The sequence below is a fragment of the Malurus melanocephalus genome, unplaced genomic scaffold (genome assembly GCF_030028575.1).
Source record: "Malurus melanocephalus ecotype Western Australia unplaced genomic scaffold, MMel_1.1 scaffold_0, whole genome shotgun sequence".
NCBI classification, from domain to species: domain Eukaryota; kingdom Metazoa; phylum Chordata; class Aves; order Passeriformes; family Maluridae; genus Malurus; species Malurus melanocephalus.
The window spans coordinates 5,584,710-5,609,352 of NW_026623232.1; the positions used below are offsets into that span (position 1 = coordinate 5,584,710).

The following is a 24,643-nucleotide window of genomic DNA, read 5'->3' on the forward strand; positions in this document are numbered from 1 at the left end:
CTTTTCATTTTCTTTTAAAATTCCATGCCAATCCACCCAGTTTCCACCCATCTCAAATTTAGGTATGAACATACCATTTGTGCTATTGTTCGAGACTTTTCATGACACTGAGAGGCATCGAGGAAGTGTTTTCCAGTCAGAGCAGCTTGCTTGAAGGAAGCAAAAAGTACCTGTCTATCCATGTTTCAACATTTAGGCTTATTACAAGGAAATTCACTTAGAGGGGTGAACAATTAATGTAATTAAAAAGATCTTTGTTTTGAAGTCAATAGGCAAATCATCTGACTTGGAGCATAGATCTTATCAGRTTACTGCTGATCTCTCCTTTGCCTGGGTTCTCTCTTCCAAAAGAGACTCCAAACTGTGTTGCTCTGTACAACAAATGTGTTGTTTAAACCCCCTCCCCCAGGGTATAGCTGCAATGTCTTGTGTCTCTTAGCCTAATGTACTTCCCCCAAGCTCCATTAAAACACTGTGATATCTTAGTATCTTTTCAGTGCCTGTTACATGTATGTATCTGGCACAAGAATATTCTTAACTGCAGCAGCAAATCTGTAATTCCTCTGCCCAAATCTCTTATTGATAATCCACATTCTATATGGAAGTAGCAGCATGGTCTTCAAATGTAGACCTCAAGGGGCTCATGAAAGGTCACAAAGCTCACACTCTGCCATCTGACATGCAGAGCATTCCTGTCTTTTCAGAAGTGCAAGTACTAACAAACAACATTGCAGCKATGTGTTATTTCACCAGGCAAGAAGGAACATGATTGTTTTCTGTAATTGGTGCAGTCGGCATCCTCCTGCAGCAAAGGCTGTGCATGTTCTTGGCCTTCAGAGCTCCTTGGCAATTCAGCAGGCACTTCTTGGGCACCCAGGGGAATATGCTCTAAGTGGGAATTCCTAGAGATAAATCTGCTTGCTGCATGCCARAACTCTGCATTTCAAACATTCATTTTCAGAGGGGTAATGTATCTTTTTTTCCATTGGGAGGCCTTTCCCATCCCCTGGCTCGATGTACATTTACTTATCTTGATACTATCATGTTTCTGACAAAATTGGAGAAACTCAAGCTAGTCRTGTTATTTGTATAATGGGAGGGACAGATCATATAATAAGATCTGTTGAAGGTCTTTGTTATCCCATCCTAACAAGACTTCTGGACACTTTTATAAAATAAAGATCAAACCTTTTTCCTGGCTCTAACATCACTGCACCAAACAGCCTGAATGCTGGCTTGATGACATCCATCAGAAGAAGCTGCTTGGCTTCTAGGTTTGGAGCTCTTGATGAGATTGATTTGGAAAGCTGCATGGAAAAGCCTGTTTAAAAAACACATCAGCAGATTTTTCCTTCTGTTTCTTCTCTCAGTGAAAGTGAACTATTTGCGGTTCTGTAAGAAATCTGTGTGCAAAAATATTTTAATGTTATCCTACTTGGATAGTCCCTTTTCCCTTTATCTTCCAGTGACATTATTCTCTTGGGACCTTGTACAARAGTTCCCTGGTTTCTGCCTCTTCCAGTCTCAGTATGATTTTGCCAATGTGTCTGTGGCACCACTCTGTAGATCCTTTGAGTGGAGACTGCTTTAGTAGGCAATGGTCAGCCTAAAGGATGAGGGTTTTCCCTATTTTGAGAATATTTCCTCACAGGTAGGATAAAATGACTTTATATCAGGATTTGCCCCAAAATCACGTTTCCTGCTGTTTTTTTCTGCCACATTTCACCACAGCCTGTGGAAAGGCTGCGTGCTTTCACTTCTGAAAGTACATTCTTTTCTTGTTGTCCTACCTGGTATCTGTAAGCTTGCTTATGTAGTTGTGGTCCTTGGGTGGTAGTTAAAAAGCATTTCTGTACTGTAAAAAATACCTTATTCAGCCTAGATCCATGTAGACAGACAAAAACTTGGGCCACCTCCACTGCATATTGGAAGGTTGTTTCCACAGGTAAATTTTGCAAAGCAGATACCTGGACTTCCACCGGCCAGTTTACAAACATTCCTGGCAGTGATTCTTTAGGCTGACATTCAGGCATCATTCAAATAGGACTCCCGTTACCTAGCCCAAATGAATAAAGAATAATTTAAAAAAATTGCTGAGAGTGCAATCCACATGGAAGATTGCTCCAAGAAGTGGTTATTTAAATGCTTTTCCAACATGTGTTGTCCAGCTGGATGTTTTGCCATGCTAGGGTAAATCTTGTACCACCTGGGCTCTGTACATGCAGAAATGCTTAGGTCTTGTTGGACCCTGAAGAAGCCTTTCTGTTTTTGGCTGTGGGAACAAGCAGCTCCCTGGCTGACAGATACATGCTTCCAACAGATTTTTACCAGTTGGGCAAATCTGATTTCATTTGTGCTGCTCATTGGTATGGACACTTTTGTACCCCAGCTGCACTAACGCACATGTAGCCTCCCYGTGCTCTTGCCATAGTAAAATCATAAGACCAGATGACAGCAAAAACACAAAATCAACTCAGATACCAAACCATTTCCATCAGAGATATATGCAGTTTATTAATCACATGGCTTCCACGTTCCACAGAAGAGATGATGCAGTCCAGAAGAAAAGTCAGGTGGTTTAGTGGAGTGTTTCCAGCCATCCTATGCATACTCCTGGTGTAGGGTCCATACAAATCCTACACAGGATTTGTATGGAGCCTACAAATAATTTGTCTTTTATCATGCTATATGGAGAATGAGCTAAGTCTGTTCTCTTTTTGTTCACATTTGTTTTTTTTTTTCTCTGAGTATCACAATTAGTATATGCATAAATGACTGGATGTAAAATGTTACAATGGTGGGACCAACTTTGTGCTTTGTCAGTTGAATAAGGTTGCAAAGCATGTGCTGCAGGACAGCCATAAATGTCAATTTTCAGATTTCCGTAATGCTTCCTTTTAATTTCTTTTTCTCCTTTTCCCTTCTGACCCTTCTAGGATGAAGACTCTCAGGAAAAGGTTGACCATGTAAGACTAGAGGCTTTCTAGGTAGATGCTGGCTCCTCTGAAGGGGACTAGTAGGATTAATGTGTTATATATCTGGAGACTACCTTAAAGGGTTCTGCAGTATTGGAGAATATTATAAAGTTTGCTTTGGATGCAGTSCCTTTCCTACATCCTCTATTTCTGTTGCTGACAGGTTTTTAATTATCTTTGTAACAGCTGCTCTTATCAGCAGCTGCATCATGTTTTGAGGTCACAGATGTATATGTGACCACTGGGAAGATGCTCTATTTTCATTCAAAAGTTAGGGCAGCAATTAGCTAATAGAGTACAAAACCTGACTAAACCTAAATTGCTGTCCAGTATGGTTAGTTTGCTCTAACGTGACATGAAAACTTGTCTTCAGGGATGATGAAGTCTTGCTAGTGCCCCAGAGGAGAAAGCCAGCCAGTAGTGACAAGGACATAKTTTCTATGAGTCTTTTCTTTTTATTGTACTAGCACTGAATGCCAGAATCTATAGTTAATAGGATGTCATAGTGCTTCTTACCAGGCTCCTATTAGACACAGAGAAAGAATACACRTACCCTTTCTTATCCTGCAGCAAAGCAAAAATACGTCTCAGCATTCATTTAGCATTAGAAGCCAGGATGATGCCATTCAGAACAACTTGAAAAGTTCTATCTGTTTCTGTTAAAGTCTTTGGGCTAATTGCCTGGGCCTCTCCCTAACCATGGAATTGGTGTTGCCTAGTTTTTCCTGCCTAGAGTTGCTGTCTGTATATTAGGCAATTAAAACACCCTCTCCTGCTCTCTCCTGCTGCTGAAGGACCACTCCAGTACCAGTAACATAGTGGATTCATCTGCRAAATCTAAAGCCCAGAAAAGAAACCCGTATCACCCATCTCATTAATTCTGGCCTCAGAAGRGTATGCTCATCACAAGGAGTCAAGACTACTCAGATTAGCTCAGTTTTCTCTTGGTAGTATAAGAGATGATATTGTAAAAAAGATCCACTGGGTTTATTTGGCACTGATGGATAGTTCAGGACTATGCCCAGAGCACTTTTCCATTTATCAGGCAAAGAGACCTCCCACTGATGGGTATAGTTTTGGGGACTGGTTGCCTAATAGAAATTTTTCCTGATAATTGATCTAATCTTGCCCCCCCCGCCACCGCCTCGCTGGAGCCAGTCCTTACAGTCATTTCACTGGAACTAATTCCACCTCCATACACTGCCCTAAATCATTGATTCCCAAGGTCTGCTGTTGAGTGCTGACTGGTCACATGCCACAGGCGCTTTCTTGCTTCTGGCTGCTAAATTTCATTAAAATAACTAAACTGATGTGACTATTCCACATGAGCAATTGTTGCTTCAGGGATGTTATGCAATGGTGCCTGGCAAGGAGATTTTACTTAGCATGMGGGGCTCCCTGCTTTGAAAACCATCTTGTTTGGATAATTCCTGTGTCCTTTATTCAGGCTTATGCTTGTAGCATCACAATCACACTTCATAGTATTTTTCCATTTGTAAAAGTCTGTAAATGGTATAAAATGGTTAACCAAATGTTCAAAAATGTGATCAGGAAGCTGCTTTTAATTTGTAATACTACATGCTTACAAACTTATGTTAATTGTATCATAAGTCTCTTTCAAACCAATTGTTAGTGGAACTTTATTATATAAAGTGTGATTCAAATCTTGTTGCACTATATCGCTCTCTTAGTGATTGCCTGGCCAAGCTGAAATACTTGGCGTCTTGAATCATTTGTCCGAAATTGGCCCCTTCATCCCCCTGATGGCTCATATAACCCTGCTCTGAACTCCCTTTGGGCTGTGCTGAGTGTTACAATCTGAACTCTTCCTGGATCTGGTCCCTTCCTTCTTTCTGTGCTGAAGATAACTTTGTAGCTGCCTGAATACTAACAAACAGCCCCCATATGGGTTGTCAAGGTGAATTTACCTGCTGAAGTCCTGCCCTCCAGCCATCTGCCTGCTCTGAAACTTGTTTTGCATCCTCTGTCAAACCACTCATCTTGCATCTGAATTTTTGCCAGTTGAATCACTCATTTGGCTACGCCTTGCAAGACTGCCTGGGACATTTAGCCAAAGGCTTTAAGGCTGATCAGTGGTATAATAAAGGGTGTATCCTAATATTTCAGTTAATTTGCAGAGGCAGAATAAGCAGGAGTATGAATGTGGCTGTGAGCCAAGATTTTGCTGGGTTTTTTTCCTGGCTTTGCCATAGATTTGCTTTGGGGCCTCGAAGAAGTCCCTCCACTAGTTTTCTTTAGTCCCTATCTGAAAGGAAAGTTAGAGCTTTATGCAGAAGCACTGTGGGTATTCTCTAAATAGAACCACAGGGGGGTTTTGATGCCTTATCCTCATAACAAAACCCATACCCTGTATTGGGTGCCTGCATGTATAGATAATGTCAGGATGGGCTGGTGGATCTATTGGGATGGTAAAGAGTGGCTGGGAATGGCAGTGTGTCTGAATCCCTGTCCTTCCATGGAGTTCTGGCCTCATTCTGAGAGCTCTGGAGGCGCATGACCCTGTACTATCSGTGCGAGACCCTGATGACCGCCTGTGTTGGTGTTGAAGCCCAGCCTTCAGAGGTGGAGCAGGGCTCTTCCTTGCCTTCAGGGCCCTCCAGGTCCTAAATTATCATGTGTTCATTTCAGTGTTGGAACCTCATACTTTAGACATAAAGATTAAACTGGCCATGTCCTTTCTAAGCTGGAAAGCACTGRTTTTACCCTCCTCTTTCTTCTCTGAGAAAGATGTAGCAAGTAATGTTTTCCTCYTCTACAGAGAATATTATATGTGACAAGGCTATGAGCTGTTCTGAGTCTGAGAAGACTCTCAGTCATTTCTCCTGAAGCTGCTCTGTTTTGCAAATGGAAACAAAAGAATTTTGGTACCAGAGGATAGGACTTTCTAGCTGAAGGTAGCAACATTTGAATGGGAAGACATCTATTCAGTCCCAGTGAGTCCAGCTAGGACCTCATCCTCTAGCTGTGCTTTGGCAGACATGCCAAAAGGTGTCTCAAGGTCCTTCATGGGCTAAAAACAGGGACAGCATCTGATTTCTGTCCCCTTATACAGGTATATACTGACCTCTGTGGCTTATGAGTGTTTGAGTGACAACATGCTTTAAGTTTGAAAGAGGATTTGAAGACCTGACCTTTCCAGAGGAGGCATCAAAGTCCTTTTGTAGTTCTGCTTGCTTTTAAAACATTTGGGTGGAAAAATGGGCTGTTGCTTTTTAGGTTAAGACAACATGTCTGAAACAATTGTTTTMATTGAATGTTTTTTTGAAAAATAACTATAAAAAAAGTAAGTACCTGAAATRTAAGTGCAGTTGTGTTCTTACGTCKCTAGGTCACCCAGTTGGGTGGGGTTGTTTGAGTGAATATATTTGCATCCTGAAATACAGTGCAGAACAATGTGGAGATCCCCTGATGAGAAGCAACCTGCACTCTACCTGGGCAGGTACCAATTTGGTACCCAGAAATACCCAAAACAAGACAATTTCCAGACTTGAGCTGACTCACATGAATCCTGCTTGCAGGTGTGTCTGCACCTGTGGTGTAGACTTGGCCTGGGGCTTGATATGATCAGGGCCTTTAATCAGAGCGGTATTTTCCTGACCCAGTTCTTGCTCTCGCACAGTGGTTGGCACCAAGCTCCAAACTCTCATTCCATTGTCTGGTCTGGATCTGTGCAGCGGCCACCCCCAAGTGCTTTCTTCCACATTCTCTGAAACTTAGAAACATGCAAGTGAGGAACACAGCACCAGCTGTACTCAKCTAAGTGGATCAGGGGACTTATTTGCCTAAAAATAATCACAATCAYTTGGGCACTGTCTTTCCACTCTGATTTAGAGAGTTCATGACCTAAGAAGTCATAATTGTAATGCAGTCACTTACAGTCATTTCTGTATCTACAATTTGCACTGCAATAAGATTTAGTGTTGTGTATGGCTGGAACAAAAATTTCCTATTCCCAAAGACCTTACATTTGACTGTGTTATTTTTCTCTACCATCCTGCTCTCCCCTGTGATCTTCAGCTTGAAGAGGAGCCTTCTTCACCAGGGGTAGCTACATTCTGTATGTGACATGTTGCTTCTTAGGCATGGACTTGGGAGTAGGGTGGACTGGCAGCAGACAGCTCTTGAAGCAATCGGCATTTCTGAGAACCTGTGAGGGTTCTCTGMGGCTGAATTTCCCGTAGCTCTTGCACACTGTGAATGCCCTCCCACTTATGTGTTTGTCCTGGGCTGAGCTGTGTTTGTCCCCCAGAGTTTCTGTCATCTGTTTTGATTCTTGCCTTATGCTAATAAACACCMTCCACCAAAAGGATCCAGCATCCAAGGAAGTACTTGGTTTTTTACCTGCTTCCATTTTACAGGGTTTGCATAGTTTTTTTTTCCAGATGTCTTCTGGTTGCTTGTAGAAATGCTGGACTCCCAGCCTGTTCCTGGGGACCTCTCATCTGGAAGTTTGCCAGATTCTCCAGGAGGAATCTGAAAAATGCAGCTGAACTTTTGTTCCCTAATTAGGCCAACTTTCCCAGTGTGAGCCCCAGCGCTGCATGGCCTGGAGCTCCCCAAGGCCTTGCGCAGCCTCTCTCCCGTGCACCCCAACTGGCTGACCGGCAGRGCAGTTATTTTCAGCTTTCTGAGCTTATCTCCTTGCCTTTTGATGACATCTTCTGAAATAGCTTTTCTAGTCAGCCATGTTTCCCAGCCTTTCTAGTAATATCCTCCCTGCTTGTCTACCTTGATGTGGATCAGGGATAATCTCATCGAAAATKATTTTACTAAAAGCTTTTCCTTTTCCTCACATTTATTTCATACTTTGAATGCTCCTGGACCCATCTCAAGGCAATGAAAAAACAGTAAGAGGTGGGAAGGTGGATGGGAAAATGTCTCACCATAAGTGGCATAAATTAGTAACAAACTATTTGAGAAATGTTCATGCCTAGGAGGGCTGGAAGGGCACTTCCCTATGACTGTGGGTTGTGAGAGGATTCTACCTGGTGACCCCTTGTTCAGAGAATCAGATTGTTGTRTGCTGATTCACTGTTTTCATGTAGGGCAGTAACTCCTGAGACAGGTTAAGGTGCCAAATGCTGCACAGGTGACATCTTTCCTCAAAGGTGCACATGTCAGCTGACAAACAGCTGATCACTGTTTTAGAAGAGCAATTATTGATAGCTGGTTAACAATATGAACTGCTCCTTTACCTGCTGTGATAGATGACAGAGAATATTTGAAGGCCCCCAAGAACTTTTTCCATCTCAATAGCACTTTCCCTAGTAAAGGAAAGTCAGTGACCATAAAAAAAAGGACAGTTTGTGGATGAAATGAAAATCCAGTATTTTCTACTAGGTATTTTAAGACATGCAGAAGTCCTTGGAGGGTATTCTTTAAAATCAGCTGCACTATTCTCACTGTCTGTGGACATAATAAAGGGAGCTAGCAGAGATGGGTTGTTCTTTGCAAAAAGCCCAGGCTTACATAGATCTTGGGATTGATGTGTTTTTGATATCATGCATGCTCTGAGATCACAGGAGCAGTGGGGATTTTTGACTTACAGCTCCTTAATTGGCAGCAATCAAAACTAATTCATCAGGCCTGGTTGTGAAGATTTGCTTTACCTCAGTCAGGGGAGCCTCCAGCATCTTGCTGGAGAAGAGAAACCTTGAGACTGCCCATACTTCTTTCTTTCCACTCCATGGTCAGTATAGGATAAAAACAACATCCCCACATAGCGTGTAAAACCTTACAGTGTTTGTATATAGCAAAAACATAGGTCCCACAGATTTTAGGAGAAATACAACATCACAGAAGAATTGTGTGTCCTCTGTTGCACGCTGTCAATGTCATTTGAGTCCCTGAATCCCTGCACAGAGTACTCAGTGTTTCAAAGGAGTTGTCATGTTGATGAAGGTAAATTAATCCATATTTCCAGACCCACCTGAGTATCTGAGGGACTTAACATGCCCATAGTCTGCCTCTGTTGGTTGTGATAGGTCCTACAAGAAACTTCGCTGGATCTTCAGGATTCAGAGACACACAGGGTAGTTGCTGCCATGAGGGAAGCAACATCCATCTGGCTCCTTCAGAACTGCAGACATGATCTGACAAGTAGCCTGGAAATTTCTGCTTTAATGGGGAAACCGAATTAGAACTCTGCATCTGTCTGATAAGAAAGGCCTGGAAAAAGATAAAGAAGAAGGTAAAGTTTCTACTTCAATACAGGAGAGATGGAATTCATGCCAGTCATTTTTCAAAGAGAGAGATAAAATACTGATTATGGATGTAGTTTCAAAGCRTTGGTAAGGAAGGTGGCCTGAGAAATACTGGAAGAATGCCATCAGAAAAATGCCAAATGGTGAGCTGAATTTCTGAGGAAAAAAAACCCTAAAAACTCAGACCATGGCAATTTTCCTTGAAAAAGGGACAGTCTGCTGAAACACAAGAAATCTTTTGGAGATAAATAACTGACAAAACTGAAGTGGAAAGGCAAACCACAGCAAGTAAGTGTTTAGTTAATGCTGTAAAAGAGACTGAGCAGCAGGGGCTGAGAGAAAACACCTGTAGGCAATTCAGAAAGAATTACCTGATTTATTGCAAGAGGAATAAAAGGCCTGTAGGTGTATGTGAGGTGTTTGCCAGGGTCTGACAGACATTCAGGGTTGCCTGGTGTGTATGATCAATGGGAACATGTTATAATGTTGGCAAGACATTGGAATCAAACCCCTAGATGCCCTGGAGTCATGCTCGTGCAAAGTCTGGGGAAGTCATTGTCATCACCCTCTGATCTGATGTGTCTCACTTGAGTTGATTTGAAGGCTAGTTTTGATGATGAGGAAATTAAATTGCAGGTACATTGAAATGCTCTGGAGAGGCTGCATTTCCCCTCAGCCTTATGGCCCAGGTTCTGTGGTCATTTGTGTATCACMATGAACCTTTGTGATGAGTTGGGGGGCTGTATGTTGGAAACATGGCTTGCTTGCTATCAGAGGGATAGTGTGAGGTTAAAGTGAGTTTTTTTGCATGGGGAGGATCTGTGTGGGAGGGAGTGTGTCTTTGAGTTAGGGGTGTGTGTAATGGGAATTGGGATGTTCATGTGGGCATGCACACCCATATGTGGTGTGTTTTCCCGCTTTTTCCTGGGTTCTGGGTGTGTCCAGATCAACTGAATTCAAAATGCTCCTTTTTTGGCACTGTAGCCTCATCTCTGGTTTGGCATCTTAAGAATCTGGGGGAATCATTTAAAGACCAGAAAACTCCATTCACTTGGGCCCCTGAAGGCTTCACATTCTGTGACATGGTCATTCCAGTCGACTGAGCTCTGTCCCCTACGGATGAGCCCATATAAGGAGGCTGTTTCCTGCGTTTCACGCTCCCTGCCTGTCCCTCTGCCCTCCTGTGCTCCCTTTGCTGAAGAAAGTTGGTATTTTGGGACTGCAGCTCCTGCCTCATTCCTGCTCCCTGTTTATTTTTGGAGGATGACTATTTTTGCTCCTATCAGGGAGCTATGCAGGGTCATGCCCCCTCCCTGCAGCAGGCAGAGGCTGCTCCTGGCAGGGTCTCTTAATTTCCCACACTCACAAACAATGCTTCTGCTTCAAGAAATAAACATGGGAGACCCCTATCATCAGGGGTTAGCTCGACCACATCCTCATCTGTGGCAAGAGGTGATTKGGCTTTGGCTCTGGGCTGACCCTACCACACATGCAAGGTCCTCTCTGAAGTCAAAACCCCTCAGGAGTCATCCCACTCATTCACTTTCTTAATAAAAACTATGGAAGCCACCTGTCCCCCCACCATTCCTTTGCAATTAYCATTTATTCTCTGTTTTGGGACATCTTTTACTCAATCATTCTTGCTCATGATGGTCTCTTCACAGGTCCCTGTAATCCATTTTCCCTCACTAGGCACTGGTCCAGGGAGCTACGTAAACTGGGTTCACCTTGCCTCTCTGCTTTCATCATTGTCTGTCATGCAGAAAACTGAAGGCACTGCTGTACAAAGTGCCTCAGGCTGGAGGAACCAAGCCCAAAACTGTAAATGTCAACAGGCAGCTTCCAAATGGTGGGAATTGATGGCCCCATTTGAAAATTCCCATCATAAGCTCCCAGCTGAATTCCCATTTTCTCTTGCTGTATGGCAGAGTGCCACATGAAAAAATACAAGAAAATAGTAGGGGATATCTTTAAGCTCAAGATGAACTTCCCCTTTAGATTTCAGTGGTGGCAGTGGTGGTATTCATCCCAAATGACTTTGGAAGTGTTTGGATATGGCTCACTGTATCTTGGCATCTATCCTCCTATTCTAAGCGGTGGACAAAAGCAGATGTTTTAGGAGCAACTCCTCATGTAAAACAAGATGTCTAAAACATGCTGTCTTATACTCTGATACCTCTCACTGAAACGTGAGCAACAGGGATGAACATGTTCCCAGTGAACCCTATTTTGCCAGGAGAGCACATTCTCTGTGGATCAGACTGCTGCTGTAATTGTGCCCTGGACTATTCAAAGGCACATAGAACTAAAACTTGTCAAGATACTGATTAGGGTGATGCATCTTTTGCTTACAGAGGTGCTTCAAAACCTGTTCTGCAGTACATCTTCCTTTTATTTTGTGAATAAACGACATTTTAGACACTATCTCTCCATTATTTGGTAAACTGTTACATTAGTATRTGTGGACCTGGTGTCTCAATTGTCTTGACTTTGCCTTGGCTAGAGCTATCTGTAACATGTCTCTTCTCTGTATTAAAGGTTCCACCACCTAAACCCCCACGACGGCAAGGAGGCTGGGCAGATGATCCTGTATTGGCACCTACCAAGTAAGTCCTCACCTCTTTCTTTATTGGGAGGGACTTCGGTGTGGAATGAAGGAACATCACTAGTTGAACCTTGTTGTCACAGACACTGGAGCAGTTTTCCTGGATCTTTTAGATGGCCTCTGTTTCCAGTATCAATGTAACTTGTTCAAGCCTATTGAAGTATTGCTTTTGCTTTGTTCCATTGGCAAATTGACTTGGCGAGGCTTAGAACTGTATATGTCCGTGTTTGCCAGAGGCAGTATATTCCTTACCAGGTAGAGTGCCTGGAAGGAGGGAAGAATATAATAAGCCTAATAATAAATGCAGGAGCTGGGATGGGGCAATTTGACTGGTTCCATCCTTTCCAGGAGAGTGACACATGACAGCACTGCACTGACACGAGTGCAATGAACACATCAGGATTTAGTGATCTGCCTTGACAGTAAAGGTGAAATTTGTCAATGTTTACGTGTGTGKGGGGTTATGGTATAATGGAGATGGATGGAGATGGTCAGCAAGAAGAGATGGGAGGAAAAAGGATACAGATCATAGAATGTATGCTGAGAAGCCTGATGCTTATGAAGGACATGTAAGAGCAAAGGAAATGTCTGGACATGGTAATAGAATGGTATGAAAACTAAAGGACAGTTCAGACTGGGAGATTACTTGCTTTCAAGCTATTTGTTGTTTTCCAAGCTGTGAAGTTATGTTGATGTTGTATTTTGTATTCACAGAGGCTGAAGGGCTCAGCCATGGTGTGGTGTGAGATTGCTTGTGTACTTAAAGGCCTATAAATAAGAATGTTTATGTCTTAATATACACTTTGGAGACATTCTGATTTATGAAAAGTTATGTATCTTCTTTTCTGAAACTGAGAATGGGTGATGACATCCAAAAACCTATGATACGGTCAGTATTTCTTGTGAAGGGAAAAAGATGGTTGTTTTCTGGACAAAGAATACTTTTCTGGGAAAATTACCACTCTGTTTGTCTCTGAAAAATAAATAGTCTGGAATTCTGGAGACTAGAATAAAACAAAGGAATGAAGACCTCAGCCTGAGTTCCTGTTGCTCTCCAGTTTAACCTTGATAATGATTATTTTTCATAGGCTGGCTACAGCTAGAAGCTGCCATTGCAAAGATGCATCAACCTCAGGGTGTTTAAAAAGTGGCACCAATGATTCCGGATCTTTGTAGGACCAAGCAGAAGCTTTATGGAAATGTGACAGCAGACAAGAAGGTTGAATTTAGCTGTTTAGGAAAAATAAGTTATGTAATCGTTGGTTGGGTGAAGGACTGGATTTGAGGTAATGCATATGCAGGGCTGTGCCTAATGTGCCCTGAAGGACAGTGAACAGGTTCCTAATATAACAGCACTCTGCCATGGGCTGCTTTCCCTTGTTTCCCATTGTTTGACATTAGCTTTACCATGTAGATTTGCAGCAGTAGCTGTGAGGGATGCTTCCCCAGCATCTCAACTGCATSGGTTATACACATTGTAGATGTCTGGAGTAAATACTTCTATGATGTTGAATGCAGTTCAGCGGGAGAAGCAGAGCAGGACATGTAGGGTTGCAGACCTTTCTACCTGTGAGAATCTGCACACTGGGACATGAGATCAGGATGTGCCCCTTGCTCAATCATGCATCTGATATGTTATGTTTGACACTGTCCATTTGTATTAAGGGTTTTTATTGAATAAATTGTATGAAGAATTTTATTCTGACTTTCTCCAGTCATATAAGGCACAAGGATTTGTACAACTAGATCCTCTGTCTTTTCTTTCCTTCAGCTGTGTATTCTCCTCAAGCTGATCTCTCTTCTCTCCCTTAAAAAATCTGAGATGCTGGCCTGTAGGGCTGTCTTTGTGATATATCCCAGGGTAAAGCCTTCATGTGAAAAGTCTGAGTCATCGGCTGATGTCATACCAATGTTTCTGTAGCTTTGTTGTTTCTGTTTTCTCAGGCTTTATCTCCCCACAGCTTTTTAACCAATTTGACTCTGTTTGGAAGCCTATCAAGTTATCTTGCTCCAATTTCACTAGTGTAGATGTAGTTAGAATAACATGCTTCTGTTCATATACCTGATTCAGGTTTAAGCACTTTTATGCCAGTGTGACTGAASTTACACTTGAGAATTGTTCTGTTAGAAGTAATTTGATTTTCAGAACTGACAATATTAAAATCTGGGGGTTTTTTTATCACCTAGGAAGAATGAGCAAAGTGGCTACAGTTAGATCTTCTGTGTTGTGTAAATATATTGTGGGCCAGATGGGATATTGCAGCCATTTACACAATGATCTTGTAGCTATTTATGTGTTATTCTTTCTCCATTTGAAGTCTTAGCTTTTAGTTTTGTTTCTGACATATTCAGTTACAACTGCAGACACGTTGCTTTTCCTGAAGGGATTCTTTTCTGCTGTATTTCTAGTTCACAGTCTTATCAGTATGAAATGATAACTCAAAATTATTATTTTTATTTCCATTTGGCAMATGTTAGAGTAGAATTTAGTTTGTAACCTGTTTTTCTACCTTTGTGCTCTCTCTTAGTCACTTACCTGCCCAACTCATGTTCATTTTTACATAAACCTGTAAATATTCTCAGCATCTTGCTGATTATTTCCCTCAGGCTGCTGCTCTCTTAGACTGTTGCAAGATAGGAAAAGGAGGAAGCCCCTTAAAGTTTTCCAATCTAAATTATTTTTAAAATTAATTATCATGGATCATGTGTGAGATACAGTATTTTATCATGAGTTCACATAGTATTTACAAGTGTCAGATATGTAAACTGCTGAACTATCAAAATGATCTCTTCTACTCAAGTTTTCAAAAGCCAAGAGTGGAAAGATTGCTTTGGATTCCCAGTACTCTTGTAGAACAGCTGTCATTGCTTGGAGTCCCATGCTGTAAATCCAGRTAACAATGAGGACCACTGGTAAGTGTCTGAACAAACCCCCAGGCTCGTTCTTTGCAAACAGCAAATAAATAGTGCAAAGTAGTGACAGAAAATTCATTTTTCCATACTACGGGGGTCATCTGTACCTGAATCTGCTGTGTCTAGTTAAACCTGTACTCAGAAGAATTATTCTCTGTGAGGACAGGGGGTCTTATTGCTGCCCCAGCAACATTCTAGCCCCAGTATTAGCAGAGGGGACTAGCCGAGAACCTGGACAGCCWCCTGGGGCCTAGAGCCTGCTGAGATAAATAACAGTAATTACAGCTGGGTTTTGCTACAGAAGCAGCTCTCTAACCACTGGATGGTGCCCAAGTGCTATTCTGAAAGCTATGCTGATGTCCCTAATGACATCAGTGCTGACACTCGTGACAGGCAAAGCAGAGGTTTAGTGTCAGGTTATCTCACACATCAAAAGGAAGAAACACAAAGTGCTTGCAAGTGGGAGAAAGAATATGGAATTCAGTTTTACATAGTGGTGAGGACTTGATAAAGGAGGGATGCTTCCATGGTTCATTTAATTCCAACAACATCTGATCTTGTCTCTCTGACTTTCCTGATAGAATTTCTTCAATTTTCTTCTCTATCAGTATCTTAATTTCTTTGCTTCTTGGGACTCTTTCAGTTTACTTGGGTGCTTGATACCTTTGGTCTTCCAGTGAGCTCCCTTCAATTCCTACAGCTCTGCAGACAGCAGTTAGGGTTGTTGTGGAACAAATACAGCTCATTTCAGGTGGCCCTGCAAGCAAACATAAGTGCTGCTTTCAGTAGGAAGTCCCTTCCAGTGCCTGCATGTGTACCTCTTGTCTTCTACATGGATCGTGGCAGTTTAACATCAGGTGTTTCAGCTGCAACTGAAATTTCCCCTTTCTAACTGATGGGTCACACAGAGTTGTAATAATCAAGACTTGTTCAGGAAAATGAAGGATTTTGGAGCTAAGCAGTACAGTGGTACAGTGTCCAGAAGTTTATTTGCCAAGAAGGTGAATATTAAGTGCCTGTAGAAATGAAGGTGAATATTAAGTGCCTGTAGAAAGGAAGGGGATATGGTCAGGGTGACCTTTAGAGCAGGACAACCCAGCACCTGTGTACATGTCATTTAAAGCTCTGAAGGGTGGACAGTGGTGAGATTGTACCCTGGAGCCGGAGGAAAGTTATTTAAGAGATTAAGGGGTTTTATGATTCAAGGTCTCYAGAGATAAGTAAAGTTAAAAACCTCCTGTTTCAAAAATATGGGCTTAAACTGTCCTGTATTCTCTCTGTAAGAAATTACCCCTGAGAGTGCCTGGTTTTAGAACATCCAGCAATCCCTGTCTTGCAGTTGGGAGTAGTAAAGTGATCATGAGTTTCCCTATCTGGCACAGTGGGGGAAGGCTTGTGTCATTTCTTCTGTCCTCTACTCCCAATCCAGCAGTGTTGAGGTGAGTCTCATTCTGGGCTTCCCTGTGACACCACCATGTTAGGAGTGGAGCCAGACTCCTGACTGCATGGGAAACATCAGCCTCACTCTGCATCTTGCAGCTATCTATGGATGTCCTCAGTGGAGTGAAGAGTATAGGCAGAGAGGATCAAGGCTGCCAAGTAAGGGGGCACAACTTARAAGGAGAAGAAAGAAAAGGAAGTCTGATTAAGTTTTGTCTTGGAGTGTCTGTTTTTGGGTTTGTCCCTGCATTGATCTGCAAGGGAATGAGGCAAGTAATGGCCCCTTGGGGACCTTCAGGACTTTCCTCTCAATGTCAGCCGTCATTTTCAATCACCCTCTCCCTCCCAGCCATTAATTTTGGCCCAGGATCATGGGGACTTGTCCATCTATCACTCCTAATTGACACTAAATGATCTGTCAGTTTATTGATGAACGGCAGGAGTGGAATTGTCACAATATATTTTACTTTCTAACAACTCCTCCTGACAATTTTACCTTGTCCATCTCACTCTCCTCACATAAATCTCCATTGGCCTCTCATTCCTTCTCTTGGGCTGATCTGGTGCCAGCCACCTCCATGCCATCGGCACGCATCAAGGACATCAATATGGTGGTAAGCTGCAATGTTCAGGCCCAGGGTGGGTTTTTTCCTCTCTCCCTGCCCCCTTCTCTTTTTCTTTTTCCTTTTTTTTTTTTTTTTTTTTCTTTTTCTTTTTCTTTTTCTTTTTCTTTTTCTGTTTCTTTTCCTTTTCCTTTTTTTCTTTTTTTCTTTTTCTTTTTTTTTTTTTTTTTAATAGGCTGGATGTTCCAGGAATGCTAACAAGCTCCTGTCCTCTTGTCCCTTCGTGTCATTGCTGGGGTGAGCTCTCCTTGGTGTTTCTGTTTAGTCTTAGTGAAGATAACTGGCAGAAAAAGACGAGTCCCCAAAAGACAGAGGAGTCACCTGAGAATCTCTTGGTGCCCTGGCTGTGATGGGGGATTTTTTTTCCTTTTATACTTGCTTAGTGTGACTTGCAAGAGTTTCCTGCCAGGAGAAAGGGTTAGACTTGTGCCTATTTCTGTCTTTGCAGTGCTCAGAGGAGCCTGGAAAAAGAGTTTTTCTTTTTCTTTTTCCTTTTTTTCCCCCCTTTTTTTTTCTTTTAAACATGTTTTTTACCATTTTTTCTTTTTTTTCTTTTTTTTCTTATAAACCTAGATTTTTGTTTATTTTTTTCCTAGTTAATCAAGTTTTCTTGGACTTCTTTTTCTGGAAGGATACTGAGCAATGGAAGGTCTAGTAGGATTGCAGCCTCTTGCTCCCCTAGAAAATGAAGCCCATATGATAAAAACAGAAGTGGGGCATTATAGGTAACAGTACATGTAAGCTGTTGAGGTGGCAGAGTATTCTTAGGGTGAAGTCTCTTTGAATTTCTTTTTTTATTGAGGACAAAGCATCTTCCTTTCTTATTTCTCTGCATCTCCAAGAAATTTACAAGCAAATTTATGGGATGCTATTATTGCTGTCCCAAATATTTCTATTTTAAAATAGCAAATCCTTCTTGAAAAGCACATACAACTTTCAAGCCTTTTGAATCTGTCAAAGCTAAGGCTAAAAGCTTGTCTGGCCATTGTAGGCCACCTCTACATTGGCTGTAATGCAGTTTACCTGTTGAAAGGGACCTGAGATGACCTGATSTACTTGCTTGGCCCTATTTTCCCTTCCCCCAGCCCCCTTCCCCATATAACCCCTCAACTATTCACAAATTCTTAATCCAAATTCTTAAAATATCTTCTTTCAGAATCTCTCAGATGACAGAACAAGGTACCATTCAGTAATAAACACCTAATTCTTACAAATGTTTTTCATATAAATGTTTTCAGTGAGACCAGTCACAAGTGGAAGGTCTTTGAACCTCMTAATCATGAGTTTGTTCTCTATTGTGAGATTTGAAAAAAAAAAAAAAAAACCCAAACAACCCAAACTACCTTAAATACATTTTGTCTCCTTTAGCAGTCCGTTCTCGCCTGTAACCACAAGGATCGGAAGTGTGCTTTTTTCTTTAAATGGAAGCTGAAATGCTCCTGTAACCTCAAGAATCATTTGGTGTGAGAGTTCAGCTTTGTGCTTACTGGAAGCCAAGAACGTGATCACTTGGATAGGAGCCCCTGTTCTCAGGGACCAAAGATCTGTGGTGGATACCTCTAGAAACTGCAGCGCTGTTTTCTGTTTTCCCAGCAGGAATTTGTTTTACGTGTTGTTTTTTTTCTTTTGCTCAGTGGGAGCTCTGAACAGCTCTGCCGGTGAGCTCTCTACCAGTGAGCGAGAGGGGGAATCCTGGGAACATCTGTTTCGGGGATAATGCAATGAGGAGGCTGAGGTTCAGTGATCCTCAGGAACATTCTCTGCCAGCTTGTTCTTTTGTGCCAGTTCCTAAAGTCTTGCTTGCCASAGCTTTCCTCCTTTGTTATTTCTGTTAAGTAAGCCCACATATTAGGACATGAGGAGAAGCAAAAACACTGCAGCTGGAGATTGAKTAAGTGCCTCACAAGTCCATTTCAGCTGGAGCCGGCTAGCAGCAGTGTCCCTCAGATCCTCTCTCACAGAGCGTGCCTGCTCATTGCTGCATCCTTCCTCTTCCATAGCCATGCTCTGGGGCATTGTATTCAGCATACAGTCCAGCCAGCACAGGGAGCCTGTGAGGGGCCACAAGGTGGATGGTAGGGCCATTACAGTTTAAAAAACGCATGTCTGCCCAAAACCCCATTGTGGAGATACAGATAGCCATGCACTCCAGGGCTAGGAAGGGGGGGCTGTTGAGGTGACATCCTATGATGAAAATAAAAGCTCATAGAATGCTGAAATCAATGGCAAAACTTGCTTTGACTGTAGGAGATGTGAAGATTAAAACTCTTTAGTTTAGTAAAGGAAAATCTAGCTTTTCCAGGCTGCCACAAGCCAGGAAGAGAGGGTGGAAACTTGAAACTTAACAGCTCAGAGCCCCAAGGAAGGTACAATGGAAGCTGAGAAGAGACCTTGTGGTGTTTTCCAGCACAGGCACCGGTTCTAGTTTACAGACAGCCTTGGTAAGTGTGTCTTTTCCTGTGTCTCAGCAAACAAGCAGTGATCAAGACCCACACATGGAGAGCCTGGAGAACTATGAGTTAGCACTTGTGTGCCATGTTGGATGTGTAACACAGTTGTGCCGCAGGCTGTTGAACAAGTTGCAACTCCTAGCTCGCCACCCACTCACTATGGTGATGGGCACCTAAGGAACAATTGAGCAAGAGAGTACAATGTCTTTTTAAATCTTTTTTCCCCTCCTGCTTCAGGCCTAGACCTGAATTGCAGTCTTTGCCCGAGAGGCAAAAGGCTTCATGCCTCCCCGTGGGCTGAGCCAAGCCTTTGGTGTTGAGGTGAGTTATAGATTTGGATGGAAGCACTGAGGCAGAATGCCGGCCCCTGACTTAGTTCCTGTGCACCCAACCCGTCTCTGCCCGCCCTTTGAGTGCCCTACTGTCTCCAGACAAAATGCATCTCTGAACATCACCACCTTCTCCTTTTTTCCCCTGTTTCATTTTTTTTAGCAAGAGAGCAGCTTGGAGCGGCTTTCTGGTTCCATGGGATTCGTAGGAGTGTTTGAGGCATGCCAAGAAATACGCCAAACACACACGAATAGATTAATGTCTCCTCTCACTGCTCTGTAAATTGATGAAAGCAGCCCTCGGTCCGGACTCGCGGCCAGCCCGTTGGCGGCGGTTCCACTGGAGCCCGGGCCCGCAGCGCCGCGCTGTGCCCGGCAGGGGGCGGCCGCGGCCCGGCAATGCTGCGCCTGTGGCGGCGGCGGGCCCGGGCAGCGGCCTCGGCCGGAGCTGGGCCGGCGAGTGGGCTGCCCGCACTGCCAGCCATCTCTCCTCCTCCGCCGCGCCGTACCGGGCCTTCCCGTCCGGCCGTCTCCGTATGCGTTTTAGCAAGCTGCCATGGGTGCTTCCCTTTTCCTTAGCTGTGCTGCCCGCCCTGACACCTCCCCGGGCCGCACGAGAGAACCTCCGAGCCTGCACAGTGAGCCTCGGCTGTGGCGCGGGGCAGGACGCAAGTGTGTCTGGAGCTCTCATGAGCTGTAGACATTAAAAGATTTCAAGGACATTTCTGCCCATTCATCCCAGTTATGTCCTCTGCTAAAATAGGTTAACGGTGTCTAATTAACCACTGCACATTGTCATGCTGCATAAAGATAGCATCCTGGCTGTTCTCTGAGCCCTGCCACTTTATCTCCATTTAGATCTCCGTGGTAGTCCATTAAATGAGAAAGAAACAGTTTAACAGAGATGATGTCTACGTTGGAACTGCCTTTCACCCTTCAGCATAGAAGTTCCAGGCAGCTCAGCTGTGCATCAGGGAGGTGTGTGGGAGTAAAGTCTCAAGTTTGAGGTTTAACCCCTTCTCATTAATGCGGATGAAGGATTCCTGCTGGGCAGAAATAAGTAAAGATTACACTCAGGAGTGAGATCAGATCTATATCATCTGCTCCAGGCAGAGCTAGGAAAGAAATAGGTATTCTGTACTAGGAGTAACATGCCATGGAGTTACACAAGGACTGTCAGGGTCTTTCACTCGGTTTCACAGCCATGCAGCACCCTGAAACAGAGGAGGTAAGCAGCTGGCCAAAGCCAGAGGGAATATTCTGGGATTATGGTTATGTTGGAGAGCACTGATGTCCTCTCAGGGAAAGGCACTTTAAAGAGAACTGTCCAGGTGATGGAGTGAGTCCATGCTCTTTGCCCCTCCGGATGCAGTGGACTTAGGAGCATAAGGGAAAAAACCAGATGTATCCCTGTCTCAAAAAAAAAATAACAAAACGGGGAGTGGCTGGTGTATAAAACAGCAGACTGAATGCATTTCTGAGCACTGCTTCTGGGATTGTATTGTTTTGTTTGTCCTTACTTGAGTGACTGCATCTGTAGTTCATATTTAATTGCTCGTTTTGTAGGTCCTTGTTGCTGCCCTCCCTGGGCTGTGCCTGCTGCTGCAGCAGACAAAGCAGGGCATTGCACTTCATGTTGCTGCGAACATGAGAGAAGAGTAGGAAAGTTGTGTATGCTGGCTTGAGTTTAATCAGTTTTTTTCCATTTCTGCTTTAACTTACCACTAGAAAGAAAGCTCATGAGGGGAATGAAGAGGGTGCTGTGTACTCAGACCTGATACTCCTGAACGGAGAAATGTTGGTCTCAATGTATTGCAATTGACATTGGTAAGCTGAGACTATTCTTAGGAAGGGGTACTCCACAGTCTTTAAAGCAATGTGATAACATCATGAAGAAATCCTATGAGGCTTCCCATAATACATGGAGAGCAAAGAGACAAGCAGGTGATTGACTCTGCAGGAATATTTTCTCCATGTATAGCTTAGCCTCAGCTAAGTTTATGGAATGGACAGAATTGGAGCTGGGGCACCCTTTGAAAATCTATTAATGATTTCTCTTGCTGCCTTGAAGATTTTTTACCTTAGGACACAAGACAAAGCTTGTCTTTTCTTTCAGAGTTACTTTGTTACATAGATTTAGGTAATTTTTAGGCAATTTAGCCAAAAAGCAAAAGACTAGTCAAACCAAAAATGGTTTGTGATTTTTTTTTCCCCAATCTGAAACAAGGACTGAAAAAGTAATTTAGCACCAAACAAAATGAAAGGAATCCTTATAAAAATGGAAGAAATAGTAGGTTGCCTGATATCTTCTTTGCTTAATAGCTCAGTCATWAAGGCCACAGGGAATATAAAATATACAATTCCTTCTATGCTACAGAAGCTTCATACTGTATTTTTGGGATAGTTTTATACATGTGTGGTCATCAGCTGGCTTCAAATGCCAGTTTCATCAAATARTGCTATTCCAAATCATATTTTAGAAAGCACATGACTGGAACCAGATGTCTTCCGTAAACAGAGGAGCAGTCATTCCTGGCTCCTGCTCCAGTGCCTTTGGTGTATAAATGCTTTGTRTAAGCCACAGAACTGTCAACATGAGAGACTTGTCTCACCCACTACCACCATTGGGACCTGTGRCATAGGGACTCATGTTCTCCTGGGGGCCTTGGCCATGGATCTGTAACTTGCCTTGGAATGAGGAAGGAACAGTCTTGTTTGACAGGAGAGTTCTAACACCTGGGCTCTGGGATTAAAGGGGCCAGTACTATTCCCTGCTCCCTGCCAATGAGTTTGTTCCCCAAATTAGTTTATTTTCCAATATATAGTGTAGCTGTTTCATAGTCAACTATTTGCTTATTGTCCTGAATAAGTCCTTTCCTAACAACAAGGAAAAGCCGAGAAAGCTGAATTCTCAGAACATGAGCAAAGCARTCTCTGCCTCTAGGACTAACATGACTGCCTTCCCTATGGGCCACCTTGATATCAGTCATGACAGGGAGCTTAGGAAAAAGGAACAGAAATTGCTTACAGGGATAGCAGGAGTGACCTCTTCTCCTGGGAAGCATAAATATGTGGAGTGTTTCATTCCTGCCTGGAGACAGGAGCAAAGATGTAAGGAGTGTGAGGACTGAGGAAGAGAGTGTTATTTGGGGTTGAACAATCATCAAGAGTAACAGAATCATGCCAAGAAGATGTAAAATTGAACCCCCAGGAAATCATCATCTCATGCAAGGCTGTGCAACACCATCATTTGGGATGTTTCAGCTCAGAGAGGGCAAGGCTATGTGGGAACCAGTTTTGGGAAGGCATAAAGGAAGAATAAAATAGGATAAATCTTGCATCATCTTTCCACCTCTGTCTTCTCAGAGTCTAAACTCCCCTGAGCACTGGTGGGATGCTCTCTGAAGCCATCTGTTTCTTTCTCCATAGTATCAGGGAGTTCACARAAGTGCTTTGTAGTACCACTGGGGAGAAGAAAGGAGCTGGACAGTTCATCCACACTGGAAGAGCTCTTTCCTAAACTCCACAGTTGCATTTCTGCCGCAGAACAGAGGGTACAGATACAGCTGAAAGTCCAGATGCAGATGTCAGCACACAGCTGCAGTTCTGATCATAGCAGCTGATATTACTGGGCTCAGATCACTGATTAGGTGTAATCTTCAGCTTCTCACAGATTGCAAACTCCAGAGAGARCAGTAGAGACAAAGGACTTACTTCTCCTTGTACCTCTTCTCTGTATAGCTAGACATCCTCTGTGCCCTACTCCTTGCTCCTAGAAGAATAGATTATTCATGGGAGAGCTAGAGGAAGACTGTGCCTTGCCAGAAGAGAGAACAGATGAGGAGAGACCTGTGCCATGTCATAAAGTGCTTTAAAAGGATTAGTGCAAGGCAGTGAAGCAACTTTTCTTACATCTTGGTGTGTCCTGGGACAGTGCATGTGATAGGGGAGAGCCCCATATATTCTTTGTCATGGCACCCTGACTTCAGAGGAGGGGAGAATATTTATTCCCAATGCATAGACATGAAACTTCACTCTGCAAAATGGCCAAAGCAATCAGTGAGTGATGGAGTATCTGCTAAAAAGAAACCTGGCATTTAATTAACTTTTCAAAGTGCTGGTTCAGCAATCTCCATGTTTTACATTTTGAATATTGAACAAGCGTCCCTAATCGGGACTGAATTACTTCTGGGCATGCTGGGGTGGAGAGCAAGGGAGCTGCCATTTGCCAGTGCCTCGCCCCTCTGTTATTATTATGAACTCCTGTTAACTCAGCCAGATCAATGCTGATTTTCTGCAGTGGCTGCATGTCTGACCTGAATTTGGCCAGTTCAGGTGGGACTCCTGAAAGGCAACYGGGAAATCTTTATGCACAGCCAGGGAGAGTAAGAGCCTGTTGATTTCTCAGGGGTAGGTAAAGCATAGCACCTTCTTCACTCCTTAATGTGCAAACCTCTCTACTCAGATAAGGCTAACTTTACCTGCAGCTGATGGCAAAAGCGATAAAAAAGTATCTGAGAAACTGAAAAAACAGGGAGTATGGTTCTTGCCATATCTGGGCATGGCTGTCTCTTGGGACCCAAGTGGTTTTGTTTCAATCTGTGGCACTCAGGGACTTTTCGATACACTGGTCACTCACAACTCTTTCAGGTGTGATGTGTTGTATCAGACTTGGTGCAGAAACTGTTTTGCACAGTAACAATTATATAGGGAAAGGTGAAGTTTCKAATTTTCTCTAGCGTTTTCTAAATGTAAGCCTTCCTTATCTTGCAGGTCAGGAAGAAAGCATGCAGAAGAAGTGGAAGAGTAAGTTCCCATTGTTGCTGAGACTCTTCYCCCAACTTTTATATGCGATCTTGTGAAGATGGGACATATGCCTCTGAACACCAGTACACCAATTTCTGAAAGCTGGGAAGGATGTGTCCTGGAATGGGTCAGGGCTGGTCATTCTATAGTTCCCTGTATATGGAGTACATGACGGCTCTGTCACTCTCATAAAACAGAAAGAAGTAAAATTAGAAGGCAATTACTTTCCTCCCAGGCCCTGCTGTCTGCAGCCTAGGGATTTATCTTAGGTACATCTT

The 24,643-nt window shown here is 43.1% G+C and overlaps 1 protein-coding gene across 7 annotated transcripts in view; it reads left to right on the forward strand.

Moving 5' to 3' along the window:
* Positions 1-24,643, forward strand: part of LOC130579379 (G patch domain-containing protein 2-like) — a 127,622-nt gene that overhangs the window by 2,401 nt on the left and 100,578 nt on the right. For 6 of the 7 annotated variants that reach the window (XM_057376478.1, XM_057376630.1, XM_057376555.1 and 3 more), the window contains exons 3-5: positions 2,937-2,966; positions 11,738-11,805; positions 24,333-24,365. In XM_057376478.1, the coding sequence (XP_057232461.1) occupies positions 2,937-2,966; positions 11,738-11,805; positions 24,333-24,365 (131 nt within the window). The remainder of the gene's footprint in view (positions 1-2,936; positions 2,967-11,737; positions 11,806-24,332; positions 24,366-24,643) is intronic. The other variant, XM_057376306.1, reaches the window with a different exon arrangement.